Genomic DNA, 15,621 nt, shown 5'->3' with positions numbered 1-15,621 from the left:
AGCTATATTTACTCAAGTATACTAAAATTTTTACTCGATTAAATTAATAGTCCAGAGATTTGGCATATTTCTGACATATATTTATTTGATTAGAAAGATTATTTACTCGAGTACAAATAAATCATTCTCCGATTACAAAAACTAAATACTCAATTAATTTTGTATCACCAGAATCTTGTATTATTTACTTGAATACAAAAGCATATTTAGTTGAGTATATTTGATTTCTACTCAAATATACTAAGATTTGTAATCGATTACCTATTATATAACTTATACTTACTCAATTACAAACAGAATAGACTCAATTACAATAACATGTTTACTTTCAATTTATCTTAAAGTTTTTCTTGACAAGAAAATTACTCGAGTATATAAGGCTCTTACTCAAATAGAAACATTAGATCACATAATTACTTGATTATATGATCCTTATTACTCGATTATAAGAACCAATAATTTGAATTGATTTAGAGATATTACTTCATTACTCAATTAACATAGAATAGTACTCGATTGAAAACCCGACTTACTCGATTTATCTATATCTTACTTGATTATTTTTATGATTATTTTTAGCCTTAACACACTACTTTGGTCATCATTATTTACTAAAATTTTCCTATTTTTTCATCAAATCAAAACTTTAATGACTTAATAGATTATTAACATGGTGTATTTATGATATAACAAAGGAGTTTTTGTGGTGTAATATAAAGATATTCATGATATAACATAAGAGTATTTATGATATAATATTGGCATGTTGATAGGATAACATAATGATATTCTTGGCATAATTTAGTGGTATTTTTGGTAACATGTAAGGATATCTATGTTACAACATAGAGTTGGTATGTCACAAAGGTATTTATAGTATATATAAAGTTACCCAGGTAGGATATTCATGATATAATATAATGGTAGCATAAGGGTTTTTGTAATATAAATTATGGGGTCATTGTATAATATAGGGATATTTGTTGCATGACATATGGGTATTCATAGTGTAATGTAAGGGAAGTATTTATGGCATATTGTAGGGTATCTGTGATACAACACACGTGCATTCATGATATAACATATGAGTATTTGTGATATAATATAATTTAGTGTTATTTGTAATATAATAAAGAAATATTCATGATATAGCTTAGAATAATACTATTGGTATACTTTTGTGTACATCTTGAATTACACAAATGTGTACCAATGACAAAAATGTCCCTCATGAGGCGCGTGAGGCACATGGAAGCAAGGGATATTTTAGTCATAATACCCCTTTGTGTTGTCCAAGATATACAAAAATGATATATATGTGGTATTTCTTGAGATTATTTATTGTATAAGGCAGGAGCATCCACTTTATAATTTTAATACAGTTACGAATATACATGCAAGATATGATTTTTTTTCTAAATAGGTTTTCTGTAAATATCCCCCAAAAAATTAAATAAAAAAAAGCTAATTAAAATAAATAAATAAAATCTTACTTTATTTGAAGAAGAACTAGATTTAAATGTTATACTTACAAAATTTATCTCTGATTAAATTTAAAGGTAAAGCTTCCCCTTTTCTTAATTTTTTTTTTTGTAAAAGAATTACAAGAAACAAAATCAAAACATTGTGTTTTAAATAAAAAAAATTGTAAATAAGAAATAGAAAACTAGTGCGGTGTGAAAACACCATATTCATTCATTCTGACCGGATGGTGGACCAAAGACTTTTAGGCTACTAATAAGTTGACATTGCGGGCACCCCTGCCGCCCTCAAGTATGGCTAGTGGTACGGTATGGTAGGAATTTTCCAACTTTAGCAAGATCACTTATTAAATGTTCACACGAGAAGAGTGAAAAGATTGAAACTTAGGAGGAATGGTTTGCTTACATATGATGGAGACGTGACTATTGACAAAAAGACTAAAAATAAGCCCTTTGAAAGATTTTAGCAATTTCTGAATGCAGCAGTTGTTCTAAAGCTGAATCAAAGTTCAAAAAGCTTCCAGAACTCACCAGATCATTGACCCAACTAAGTTAGGGAAAATAGGGATCCCAAAATGGAAAGACGCTTCCCCAGAAGAGTAAGACAGTACAGTAAGCTCCCAAATAAGTAGAGCAATGCTAAAGTTAAAGAAATGCTCCAATGATACAGTAGCAGTGTATCTAACAAGATGAAGATTAGCAAAAGACCACCACCGTGTGAATACAGAGAGAGAGAGAGAGAGAGAGAGACGCACACACACAAATGAACCAAAAGCTGATCAAATAAACAGTTACATGAATCCAGGACCACGATGAGACATACACAGGTTCTAAAACCTGAATCGGGTTTCAAGGCCGCGCTCTCTTGTTGCTGCATGACGGGCACTTGTACTGCTTGATGTGCTCGGCTCTGGCCGGAGTGATCTTCACGCATTTGCCGTGGAACCACCGCTCGCATATGTCACAGCAGATCCAGAACTCATCCGACGCATAGTTCTGACCACAAGCCCCACACAAGGTATCCCCGTGCTCCTCTTCGTCTTCGTCCTCCAAACCCCCCTCTTCCTCATCCTTTGCCTTCGTATATTTTCCTTGGGATTCAGAACCTCGCTGTTCCCAATTTGTACAAGATAAAACAGTTATAAAGGAGGTTTGCTTTCTTTTTCTTTTTTGCTGGATAATATGCGTAAGTTTTTGTGCTTGATGAAATCAAGAACAGAGAAAGGGAAACAAAATCATTGAACATTTAAAGAGAAAGTCACTTGATTAGCCAAAAATCATTAAAATAAAGGTCTATGTAATAATTGGAGTTCAAGATCTAATGAAATGTGCACACAAAAAGAAAAACAAAATCATCAGAAACTGTAAAGCAAAAGTTGGTTGACACTATCAAATATCTGGAACACAGGACGCCGTGCAAAATACAGGGGGCATCAAGTAAAAAGGCTGACAAAAAACAGAAGAAACGAGGAAAAAAAAAAAAAAAAGTTCATAGATTCTTCTTGACATGCAAGTGAGATGTCCAACCCAGGGCACTTTCACTCCTAAAACAGGGAGGGAACAAAAATGATTCCACCCTTGAGATCTGCATATGGGCAGGCAACCTTAGTAGGGGCACATGCATATGGAAGACTTTGGATTATGAATCTCAAGTGCAAAACTAGGGCAATTCAATAGAGCTCCTTATCAGTCCACTTGCACAGCATAATATAAAACAGATCCATTGAGCAAAAAGGACAAGACCAAAATAATCCCATGGAACATATTTGGTATAACACATACGCAAAAAGCTGCATTGCTCATTGGTGCATCACTCTAACTCGGATATGTAATATTGCTCTAGAAGTGTTCGTCATTAATAATGAAATAAACACAACTTCCATTCACTATCTGACTCTTTTTTTTATTAATTTAAGCATTACACACCCAGAACCCTGTGTATTCCACACACTTGCAGAAAAGAGAAGGCTCCACTAAGAGCCAGAAGTAGGAAACATCAATTGGATTTGCCACATATAATAGGGCCTGAAAAACCAAAATACAATAAAATTTTTGTAGATTCCATGTGAATTATTCTGACCCCAAGACCATTAATCCAGTAAAGATACAGCAGCTGCAGCTACTGAAATCGTGACACATGGACCTAATGTTTAACACAGCAAGAACAGGAGACAAATGATGTATTGCACGAAATGAGAATAGATAACATTTTGAAGATGATAACTATCACCAGCAATAATATTTTTACATCACATTATCATCCAAAGAAGTTGACATTACAATAAGGTCCAAAGTCATAACTTGCAACTTAGTTGAACATAGAACGCTTTAAAAATGATAACCATCACAAGCAATAATTATTTTGCTTCATGCTCACATTCAAATAGAACTAGACACTATGCTAGAGTCAAAGAGTTCCATTAATCAAGTTATAATAGGCTAAAGACAATTAAATTAAGGATGTTACCTTAATTAGCTGATAATAAACAATCGCAATATATAATTAATGATGTAGAATCATAACTAAAGATTATTTTTACCCCTTTTGAGTTTGACTTGGATTTGTTGCTGCTATGATTTGAGATGGACGATTTGTCTTTTGCTTGTTTCTTGGCACTCCCTGTCACAACCTCAAATATTGTTGGCAGATCATTTATCATATTGAAAAGTCGTTTCCTGCATCATAAAATCCAGCAAGATTTCCATGAAAAACTGAACACAAAACTAACTTATAGGGACGCAGACCGATGTTGATCACGCTCAGTTCACACATGAAGTAAATTAAATAAATTGTATAGCAGAAACAGATATGATAAAAGCTATTCACAGTAGCAAACATTTTTTAGCATGGACCATGGTACAATTACATATCATAAAGATAATTGGATTAACAAGCAGACACATGCACTTGGTTCAGGATCCAAAAAGCTAAAAAATGATGTTTAACCAAGTCAGATTGCCATAATCCCATTAGCTGAGGTTAGCTACATGGATTCTAGCTCACAAGTATCTCTATTCCTCACCGTATCCGATTTCGGCATAAAGTGCATTCTCAGTGCACAAAACTCTCCTCTCTGTGAGGATTGGGAAAGAATTGTGTGTTTGTATGCAAACTTCCCCTTGCTTTTTGTGTGTTGAGGCTGTTTCCACAACTCAAGAGTTTGTGCATGAGTTGTCAAAAAGCTTTGGTTTAACAAGACAAAAGTGGCTCAACCTTTTGAACTTGGGGTGCCATCATATTAGGTTTGGTTGCTAAAAGGATCACATAATAGAGCACAGAGTATTCTTCAAGCATCCTGTAAAATAATCTAACTATAGATTCTCTATTTTGCATCACACTGAAACAAACAATACAAACTAGGAAATTAGTATTTCAAGCAGATAAATAGATGGGAAGAGGGAATAAAGGATACCTATCAGCCTTATCAAAACCAAATCTAGCACCGAAGTAGAAGGCCACAGCAAGTAACCAAGCATCGCTGTGAACAGCAACTAAGGCCAACCAATCCTTCTCTTGCATCCCATCCCTGGCAAAGTTAATGCCTAATGCAGGCTCTGGGAGCTCTGGAGGCACCTCTTCTGCGGGCAAATTAACTTCCCAGTGCTCACCAGGAAATCCATACAAGCAAAGGTTTTCTTTCTCTGCAAGGTATATCAGTTGCTTAAAGACAACAAACAACCATTGTGAAACAAGATTGACACAAAAGTCCCTATGGAATCCAATTCACTATTGTATGAAAGAGGATGCTATGAAAAAGATAATAAAAAAAATAAATTTGTTATCAGACAATATTAGTTAAAATTAAACTCCTTTGACTTTCTCTAGCAAAGATAAAAGGCAGAAGTTAGAAATGCCATTGTTGGATAACATAGGATGCCACCTATCAAGAATTTCTACATTTTTCATAAATCATTTGCTGCTGCAGCCAGCACCGCAACATCAAAGCTAATGAACAGAAGACAAAAGGGATGTACAAGATAAAATTCCTGCATCACCAAGGGGAAAAAAGGACCCAAAAGATGTTCATAAAGCAAAAAAGAAAAGGAGACAAAAGAAATTATGGGCATGCATTAACTTCTGAATATATTCTTAACCGAGGAAGCACTGTATAGTCTGTATACTAACTTAAATTGGCCAGACATATAAATAGAAAACATTTCCAATAAGAAGAAAGAGAGAGAAATACCACAAACATTCTCTCTCACCAAAAACATACCTCAAATCTCAGTTTCAGAGAAATACAACTAAATGTTGTACTCAGCAAATTATTATCAATGAAAATTATAAATCACACAAATAGAGTTCAATACTGCAACATTGATGAGCAAACAATTCAGACAACCACAGCAAGACTGCAAGAAGCCACAGGGACCAATTAAGTTGTTTATGCAGGGCATTGAACCTTCCATTGAGGTATGTAGATTCATAATGTCATTATCCATTCACCCAAATAAAAATCATATGAATAAAGGCACTGGCTTTTGCACAAAAGGTCAAACCAACAACTTAGGTTACTACACAATAAATCCAGTCCAAATCCATACATCCGAATGCTGAGATAAGAAGAGGCCTCTTGGACCCTCCTTCAGCACAGATTGATCAAGAAGAATCCAGATTCCACAATACAAGTAAGGTGATGGAAATGTCACATTGCAGCTAACTAAAAACCACACAGTAACCTAGCGATCCATTTGGGCGGATACAAGTGTCACATGCTAAGGGTAGCCTAGTAATTTTGATTCTTTTTTTTTTTTGTTAGGACTATTTGTCCTGTAGCTAGAGGCAATTAGGATTTGGGGTCTGCACATGGGCATGTACGGGGTTGGGAGGCTATATATTAAGCCTCAGCTGTAGGATGGATCATTGAGTAGTGAATTGATATTCTGGTTTCTCTCTCTTTGTTATCTTCTCTCCCTCTTGTCTCTTGAACCTCCCTCATCTTCTTGTTGTTTCTCTTCCTTCCATCTGACATCTCCCTCTAAATTCTTCTATTAATTTTCCCAAATTTCCTTCCACTGGCTCAACCCTAGGGGTGTGACAATTAGTATTAGAGTCGGCAGTCTTGGCAACCAAATGAAGGTGGGTTGATAGGCGAGCACATCTGAGGTGACGAGAAAGGACAAGCGTTCGCGAGTAAGCGAACGTACGTCAAAGGATGATGCGGACCACCGAGAGTTTTGTGACTTGAGCAAATGCTGGGTGTGAACGTTCCGAGGTGATCACGAGTCCGTTGGAGGTTGATGTGGACAGCCAGGAGGTCACGATTGGAGCAGAAAACCGGTGTGGGAGGTGATCGTGAGTCCGTCGGAGGTTGACATGGACGGCCATGAAGGTCGTGACTGGAGCGGAAGACACGAGAGCTCCGTTGAAGTCAACGACATAGACTAGGAAGGAATTGAGGTGAGTCCAATAGTTTAGGCGAACGGAATGAACACCAAATCGATTGAAAATATCAGTTGATCGAGTTGGGGAGGATTCCGACCGGTGAATCCATCAACCCAGGTGAACGAAGTGGACATCACACCAATCGGAATTACAAACCAATCAAATTGGGCAAAACGTAGTCACGAAGGAGGGTTAAGAACGAAGATCTGGGTCAGGCGATTCCTACCAGCGAAGGAGTAGGAGCGGGGAGTAATGGAGAGGAGGATGGTGAAAGGCACAAGGATGAAATAGTTGAAGTTGAGGTTGGATGCTTTGGAATTGGGCCTCCGGCAGAACCATGAGCAGGTAGACGAGAGGCTCGACATGGTTGAGGTAGGAATCCAACACACCCTGGAAGAGGTTAGCCACATTCGAGCAGGCGTGGCTATGATGGAAAGGAACCTTCGAGAGGAATTCTCGGGGTTAAGCCAGCAGCTAAGTGCTGCCCTCACCATGTTTTCCCAGCAGCCTAACGCAAGCTTGCCGATGGATTTTTCGCCACGAGCCACGGCCACACCCATCTTTGCTTGACTGAGAGGACGACCGAAAGTGGATAAACAAACAGAGTATGCTGCTGAAGGCTTTATTCAGGGATCCCTGGCAAACCAAAATAATCCACTGACACCGCAACTATAAATTCCACTGTTTGAAGGGGATAAACCCCGATGGTGGATCAAACATTGTGAGCGTTTCTTTTACCACTACTGAATAGCTGAAGGGAGCAAGGTTAACATGGCAACTACATATCTGAATGATGTGGCAGATTCATGGTTTCAATGGTGGAGCAAGTGGAGAACGAAATGGTTGTGGTGGCCTAAATTTGTAGAGGAATTCTACACTCGTTTTGGGGAGTAGAGCCTAACTGGTGTGGTGAAAGAATTTAACAAATTGAAGTTGCAAGGAACAGTGGAAGAATATTAGGTAAGGTTTGAGGCTCTTAGGTCTATAATAAGACAAGCTCACTTGACTCTAGACGAACATTATTTTGTGTCTAGCTTCCTTAGTGGACTGAGTGATGAGCTAAAGCTGATGGTCAAAATGCTATAACCTACTTTGGTAAGACAAGCGGCGGAGAAGGCCCATTTGCATGAGTTATCATTGGAAGTGTTTGTTAAGAAGCACGGGACTGTAATATAAGGGTATGTAATACCCCAAGAGCCTAAAGAAGGGTAGTATATGTAATACCCCATATTTGTATGAGATTGTCATGTAATTTTAATAAGTTTAGAATACCAAAAAATTAATTTGATAATAGTTATAAGTACCGAATCAACTGCAGGGAATGCCTCGAAGTGAAATTGTCTAAGGAAAATGATAGGGTCTCGATGAGTGTTCTGAGATAAGATTTATGGTGTCGAAAGAAATCGAATCGGGAACGGTTTTCGGTACAACTAAAATACAACTCCTATTTAGGCTGCAAAATCGAATTGTCATATGGGACTCCCGAAAAATCAACGGAACCCTAGGAGGCCTCTGGTTTTGCGTAATAAACAACCCTTCAGTGGTTTCGGGATAAAACGACAGCCCAGTGAGGACACTAGGGCGAAATCGTTATTATTAACTTTGAAGTTATTAATTTTGCATTTTCGATATTGAAATTCAAATTAATTGGATGTTTGAGGGCCTAGTTGCAACAAAGAAATTGCCCAAGTGTAATAGAAATGAAAATTGAGGTTTAATGTGTAAATTTCATATATATATTAATGTAATATATGATATATAGATATATATATATATATAGGCGTGTTGTGTGTGCGTGAGTGATGGCTGCCATGCCTCTGCAGATTTTACGCCATTCCCCTGCAACCCCATGCTCTGCAACTTCAGCCATGCCTTAGAAAATTTGGAGAAGTTTGCACGCCACAAGGGATGGGCAAGGCAAGCCATTGGCAGTGGAAGTGGTTATAAAAGAGGAAGAATGAGAGCAAAGAGGCAAGGAGCTCGAGCTTGGCCAAGAAAGAGGAGGAGAAGGAGGAGGAGGGAGATTGAGAGGGAGTTGGGAGCTTGCAACGACGGCCGGAGGCAGCCGCGGGGATAGCCAGAAGCAGCTGCAACAGGTAGACAGCCACCATGGCCGCAAGCCGTGACCATGGCAGCGCATGTAGAGGTCGGCCAGCAGCAGGTGCGCGAGGCAGCTCGATCGGCGGTGTGGGCGTTCGTGCGAGGTGGTTGCAGAGCTCGGTGGAGGTCCTCGAAGTGCTCGGAGGCGGCCAAAGAGGTTGGAGGCGCGGCCATGGCAGTCGCGAAGCTGTTGTTGCAGCAGCCAGGCGCGGCCATGGCCGCGGGCAGCAAGCTCGGCGGAGCTGGGCAGCGCACAAGGGAGGTCGATGACAGCTAAGGCAATGGTCGGCGAGGCCGGTGGCGGCGGAAGGAGGCCCAAGCGGCGGCGTGGCGTGGCGGTAGGCTGATGCTCTGTGCGAGCATGGCAAGGACGGGAGGAGGAAGAAGAAGGTGGAGAAGAAGAGAAGAAATAAAAGGAAAAAGAAAAGAAAAGGAAAAAATATCAAAAAATCCCAGAAAAATCTCAAAAAATAGGATTTGGATATTTATTAATATTCTGGGAATTTTGGGCGAAAAAATTGTTCGGGCATGCGTTTCGAGGATATGACTCGCATACCGAGGAAGCCTGAGAGGCTAGGTTAAGGTAAGTAAAATTTCCTAGAAAATTTCAGAAATTCGGAAATATTATTTTATGAATTGTTATAGTGAACTATTTGAGAAAATATTAAAAGAATATTTAGTTTGGATTTATTGAGGAAAAATAGGAAGAAATAGAGAGAAAATTAAAGAAAATGCAAGAAATTATGGAAAAATAGATTTTAATATTTATTTAAAATAATGTTGTGATTATGATGCTTTGAGGCTTAAAGTTGAAGTGACTTGTGCGAATTTTGAGATTGACACGCAAATCAAGGTGATGCACGTATTTCAAGGCAAGACACGAATATCGAGGTAGTCTGATAACCTTGAGAAGGTAAATGGTACTTCCTAATTGAATTTAGCTTTATGGAAAATGCTTGATTTATAGGTGATTTATATTTCAAACCCCGATCCTCAGGGATGCTTTCATCATAAAGACATGCTCTGATATGTATCCATCACGTAGACTGCATACATGACATGACTATGAAATGCATAAATACACGTTGATATCATTGATCACGCGCAGTGTGGCCGTAAGGAGTACGAACTAGCACCGCTGCTTTACCAAGGGTGCACCCATACACCCCGGCTTCGAAAGAGGTGGTCGCAAAAAAGGTGAGTAGCATGAAGGGTGCAGTTGACCCTTACAATGAAGTAAGACACTGCATTCATGCATGAAATATGTTTTTTGTACCCTTACTTAGATGATTCATCATCTAACTTAGGCTTTGCCCCTGAAATATTCAAACGTTTCAAATAAAGATTGTAGCAGATACGAGGATGAATGAGGCATGAAATGACACTTAGCAGAGTGCAAGATGAATGAAATGTATGTAATATAGCCCCTGTATTTAAGTTCTGTTATTTTGAATTCTAGACGTTTTGAAAGCATGAGGATGTATAACCTTATTTAGGATTAATGTTAGTTGAGAACTTATGCTTTGTATTAAGTTGTGTTGAGGAATGAAGATGTAAAAATTGATTTATGATCAATGTTTAGATATCAGGTTCAATCCTTGCTTCTGCATTTGATGTGTATAATGATTCTCTTTCGAGATAAATATATGTGAATTCTAGGACGGATACGATGAATGATGTGATTTAGGAATAATTTGAATGGAAAAAATTTATTGTCCCAGAATTGTCTTAATTTATGACACGACCGAGAAAGCGGGGCGTTACAGTATATATCGAGGATAAGCAATGAAGGAAACAACACCAGCAGGATACCTTTTGAACTGAATGTAAGCAAATAACTCTCGGGTTAAGCGTGCTTGAGCTGGGAAAGCTTAAGGATGGGTGACCCTTGGGAAGTTCGCGTAAGCCCATTAGGGTAAGTTGTTCTGGTCCTTCCTATCGCTTGATGTGGGATGTTACAGATGGTATCAGAACCAACCCTTGGAGAAGGCGGTCTGATGAGGGCGGGGAGTGGCGCCGGGGTGTGAGGGCCTGAACAAGGAACAACTCCTGGTAGGCTTCTAGGATGGCAGCCCCCTAAGGAGAGAAGATCTGGGACCAATTATAAGGTCGCATGACGAGGACGTCATGTGCTCAAGGGGGGAGAATGTAATACCCCAAGAGTCTAGAGAAGAGTAGTATATATCGAGCATAAGTAAGGAAGGAAACAACATCAGCTGGATACCTTTTGGGCTGAATGTAGATAAAGAACTCTCGGGTTAAGCGTGCTTGAGCTGGGGAAGTTTAAGGATGGGTGACCCTTGGGAAGTTTGCGTAAACCCATCAGGGTAAGTTGTTTCGGTCCTTTCTATCGCTCAATGCGGGATGTTACAGAATATCCTCAAAGCAGTCAGGAAATGGGAGAAAATGCTCGGACAATGGCCCCAGATCGGACTCAAGGTAAAGAGCATCCTCAAGCAAGCAAATCTCCTATTATGGAGTCCAGGAGAACACTCGAACTATGCTTTAAATGCAAGGACAAATTCAGTTCGGGCCACCAATGTAGAAGGCAGTTGCTGCATATGGAGGGTTTAGAGGAAGACAATAAAGTAGGAGAGCCAGTCGATGTTGGATAAAGGAACAATGGATTGACAGTAATAAGAAACAATAAGTTTCTTGAGGACACGAAACATTCCAGGGGGGGAATTTGTCACATGCTAAGGGTAGCCTAGTAATTTTGGTTTTTATTTTCTATTAGGACTATTTGTCTTATAGCTAGAGGCAGTTAGGATTTGGGGTGTACTGCACATGGGCATATGCATGGCGAGAGGCTATATATTAAGCCTCAACAGTAGGATGGATCATTGAGTAATGAATTGATATTCTAGTTTCTCTCTCTCTGTTATCTTCTCTCCCTCTCTCTCGAGCCTCCCTCATCTTTTTGTTGTTTCTCTTTCTTCCATTTGATATCTCCCTCTAAATTCTTCTATTAATTTTCCCAAATTCCCTTTCACACCATAGCTCAATCCTAGGGGTGTGACAACAAGCAACTCTATTTCTAGTTTGCATAGTATATAAAAATCAAACAATGTAAAAAAAAAAAAAACATTCATATGGATGGCATTGAACAATATTGTTTGATTAAACGGCAAATGACTACAAAGATGGTCAAAAGACGTAATATTCATAAATGGAAAAGGCAACCTAAGAGAGAGAAAATCTTATTACACCTAATAAACCAAGAAAATCAATGGCAAACCATCCAAGAACAATCTTGATTATAAGTTATTTTAGTGTAAAAAGTTGTTCTCACACAAAGACGAATTTTGAACAAAAAAATCCTCTCCCCTAGTTTCTCCCCAAGGGGACAAAAGGAACCAAGTTTAACAGTCTTGAAATACAATCTATTACTCCACTCACAAAATTATGCAAATCCAAATAATCAATTTTCTTTTATTCCTTTCCTCATCCACCTCAACAATTAAGGAATATCTCCAAACAGATAATGTGGGAAGCACTAAAAGATATTATAAGTGTTACCAATCCCAAAAATAAGTACAATTAACCACCAATATAATTTGATAAATGTTTTACCAACAGTCAAAAAAAAAAAAAAAAGATCATACTCCAGTGCAATTTTGATTAAGTTTTCACTATAGAATGTCCAAAATCCATGAAAGCTCTTTTAACAAATAAGTAGAGCCTCATAACAGCAAATACATAAGGCAATAATAAATAAGGCAAAAGTAAAACCGAACATTTAAGAAGTTGAACATAAGAATAGACAGAAACAAGGGTATACTGTGCTTTTTGTTGATGTCAGGGAAGACACAAAAAGAACCCACAACAATCCCTTCCAAAATAAATAAATAAGTAAACAAAAAATACCATAACAACAACAATCACAAGCCTTAATCCCAAAGGTTGAGAAATAAAAGATAAATAATAATTTTAATAAATACCAACAATAGAAAAAACTACCAAACATGTCACTTATTAAGCTGATATAGATAAATGGTGGGTAAAAACTTTCTGAAATCAGCTCTTACCAAGATTACCTTAGAACTAAGACCTCTTTAAAAAATTAATACAGCCAAGGAATACCCCTAATATAAATGAATAGCAAACACTAGTTTTTTTACTTAAGCTACCTTGTGTGAAGACATTGAAGCCCAAAAATAGAGAACAAGATTGTCAAGTCAATGTTAAAATAATGCCTATTGTTTATTAACACCATACGTTCCAAAAAAAGCATCAAACATTGTAACTGTGAAATTTTTTATTCTAAGTATGCCCTTGTTATTCTCTCACAACTTTCAAAAATCATCACATAACTTATATTGAATAACTTGCAGTATGGAGAAAAGAGAAGAAAAACAATATAAAATCTATATTCATCCCAACAAATTGCATCAACAGGTAGATGACAAAATTTTAGATGATGCGACCCATTACTTAACAGGAATTTAGAACTTGTGCAGACCAAGGAATTTAAGGGAAAGTGAAGGATTTAAGAGGAAAGATTTAAACATTCACCTTGTCTAGATAGGATAGAACATGGAAAAGAAAGTAAATATAATGATTGGGAAGGCATAAATAACCCCCACTTCGAGCACTTCCTTCCTCTCTGAAACTGGGAGAAATGGAGCGAAAGCTAACATATCTATTATAAATATCCCATAAAATGAGTAAAGATTGTCCTCAATTTTTTAATGATAGATAATAAAAAGTAAAGATTATTTATTACAACTTCCATACTGCCCTATTCCCTTTAGAATCATTGCTAACCAAACTAGAGGAAGCAACAAGAGGAAGGAAAGCTTACCACCTTTCCCCTTAGCTAATTAAATGAGGAATGGAATATCTCCCTTCCTATCCCATCTCTTTCCTTCCTTTCCTAATTTGTGTTTTACTTCAATTCCCATCCCCAAGAAAATGAGTGTTAAGAAGCCATGTACACACAAATACCCATGCAACTTCCCTACACAAACAGTCGTGAATGATTCTTGCTGGTATTGGTTTATGCACTAGCCATGTTAACTCAGTAGATGTTTTAACTTTATGCAGTGACCTTTGAGTATTTTAAGTACAACTAGGAGCTTAGGATGGATGACTTCTAACAATAAAAGCCAAATCCTTTGATCATCTTCAAACCATTAGTGTGATAAAAACCACATTCCATGTATGCACAAACAGAAAGATGAGGACCCCTTCACGCACCCATGACAACCCAAGGGGAAGTAATGTTTCATCCCATTTTATCCCAAAATTGGCACAATAGAAAGTAGAAACAGCGGAAAGAAAAACAAAGTTAAAGGAGGAAGGAAATAAACCAAGAAATTGTCACCTAACATACCGTGCCAGGGATCAACCAAACAGCCACCGCCCAACTTACATCATGTGTGTGTGTGGGATCCATTAATGACACAAAAAAAGCACAGTTACAGATGGACTGCGGATGGACAAAAACAAACGAGAGAAAAAATATCCACTATTGACTGGTCACAATGTGAGGGATGAATGAGTTCAAATCCAGCCCTGGATCACAATAGACTGTAGAAAATCATAAATGCGCCAGGAAATTAAGACGCAGACACGCTCAAATGACAATGAAGTAAGCAAAGCTATGTAATTATAACCATCCAAAGTAGAAAACTTCGAGCATTAATGTACTCAAAAAATGGGAAACCACCATATATAGCCAGAACAAAACATTAAAAGAAGGATAAGGCTAGATTTTCTCAGTCAAGCCTCCCAATAGACACACAGAAACCAAAAACCAGAAAACCCTAGCAAACTAACCAGGATCGCACTGCTGGTAAAACTCTTCGACATCTGCAGAAGAACACAAAACCGAATCAGGAACATTACTGCCAAAAACAGAGCTTCAAGAACCCCTAGAAAACTCAAAAACTGTAAATAAACTATAAACATACAAACAAACAAGTCGGAGATTTTGGATTTCTGCATGTGAATGTAAATTACCGGTGGTGAGGGCTTTGATCATGCCGGCGCGACGGCCCTTGAAATCTCGGAAAACCTCTTCTACGGTTCGAGGATTGTACGGTCCTCCGCCATCCATGGCCGTACACAGCGAAGAAATGCACAGCTTCAGAACCCACTGAGGAGAAAGTTTTCAAATATATATATATACACAACAATGGAGGTGGGGGGTGGAGAGAGGGAGGGGGAGGGGTGTGAAGGAGGGGTATAATCGAAAATAAGAGGCGTATTGGTGGGCTTTTTGTGTTTGGATTTGGATGCCTCGCCGACTCAGGGAGAGCGGGGCATTGAATTAGAGGGGTAGTTTGGACTTTTTGGTACAAGAAGGTGAAACTTGCTTGACGGTGTTGTACCTTGTACGGATGGAACAACGAATGATATTGATAACGGTGGGAATAATTTTTGGTTAGCCAATTTGGAAACAAGTTTGGTTTTTGGTTTTCTATTTAAATTAAAAATTAATGTCAAATAAATTGCCCATTATGTAATTTAAAAATATTTTTAAGGTTTAAATGATCTATTATTTCTGTTTAAATATTTTATCTAAAAGATATATATAAATCTTTGTGTTGTAAAAATATTTTTAGAGATTCTTATGACATAATTTTTTGTTGAAATAACTTTAAACGCGATTTAAATTGACAAAAAAATAAATCACATGAATACTATAAA

The 15,621-nt window shown here is 37.9% G+C and overlaps 1 protein-coding gene across 1 annotated transcript; it reads right to left on the bottom strand.

Moving 5' to 3' along the window:
* Positions 1 to 2,088: 2,088 nt before the first annotated feature.
* On the bottom strand, positions 2,089 to 15,122 carry LOC127806184 (PHD finger protein ALFIN-LIKE 4-like). The gene is made up of 5 exons (XM_052343303.1): positions 14,932 to 15,122; positions 14,749 to 14,781; positions 4,895 to 5,123; positions 4,022 to 4,157; positions 2,089 to 2,591 (listed from the first exon to the last, which is right to left on the bottom strand). The coding sequence occupies exons 1-5, from the start codon at positions 15,026 to 15,028 to the stop codon at positions 2,331 to 2,333; spliced, it is 756 nt and encodes a 251-aa protein (XP_052199263.1). The 5' UTR covers positions 15,029 to 15,122; the 3' UTR covers positions 2,089 to 2,330.
* Between the last annotated feature and the right edge of the window lie 499 nt (positions 15,123 to 15,621).

The sequence above is a fragment of the Diospyros lotus genome, chromosome 7 (assembly GCF_014633365.1).
Source record: "Diospyros lotus cultivar Yz01 chromosome 7, ASM1463336v1, whole genome shotgun sequence".
NCBI lineage: Eukaryota > Viridiplantae > Streptophyta > Magnoliopsida > Ericales > Ebenaceae > Diospyros > Diospyros lotus.
Note: the sequence above shows the minus strand (reverse complement) of the source record. Positions and strands in the feature narration are given on the sequence as shown.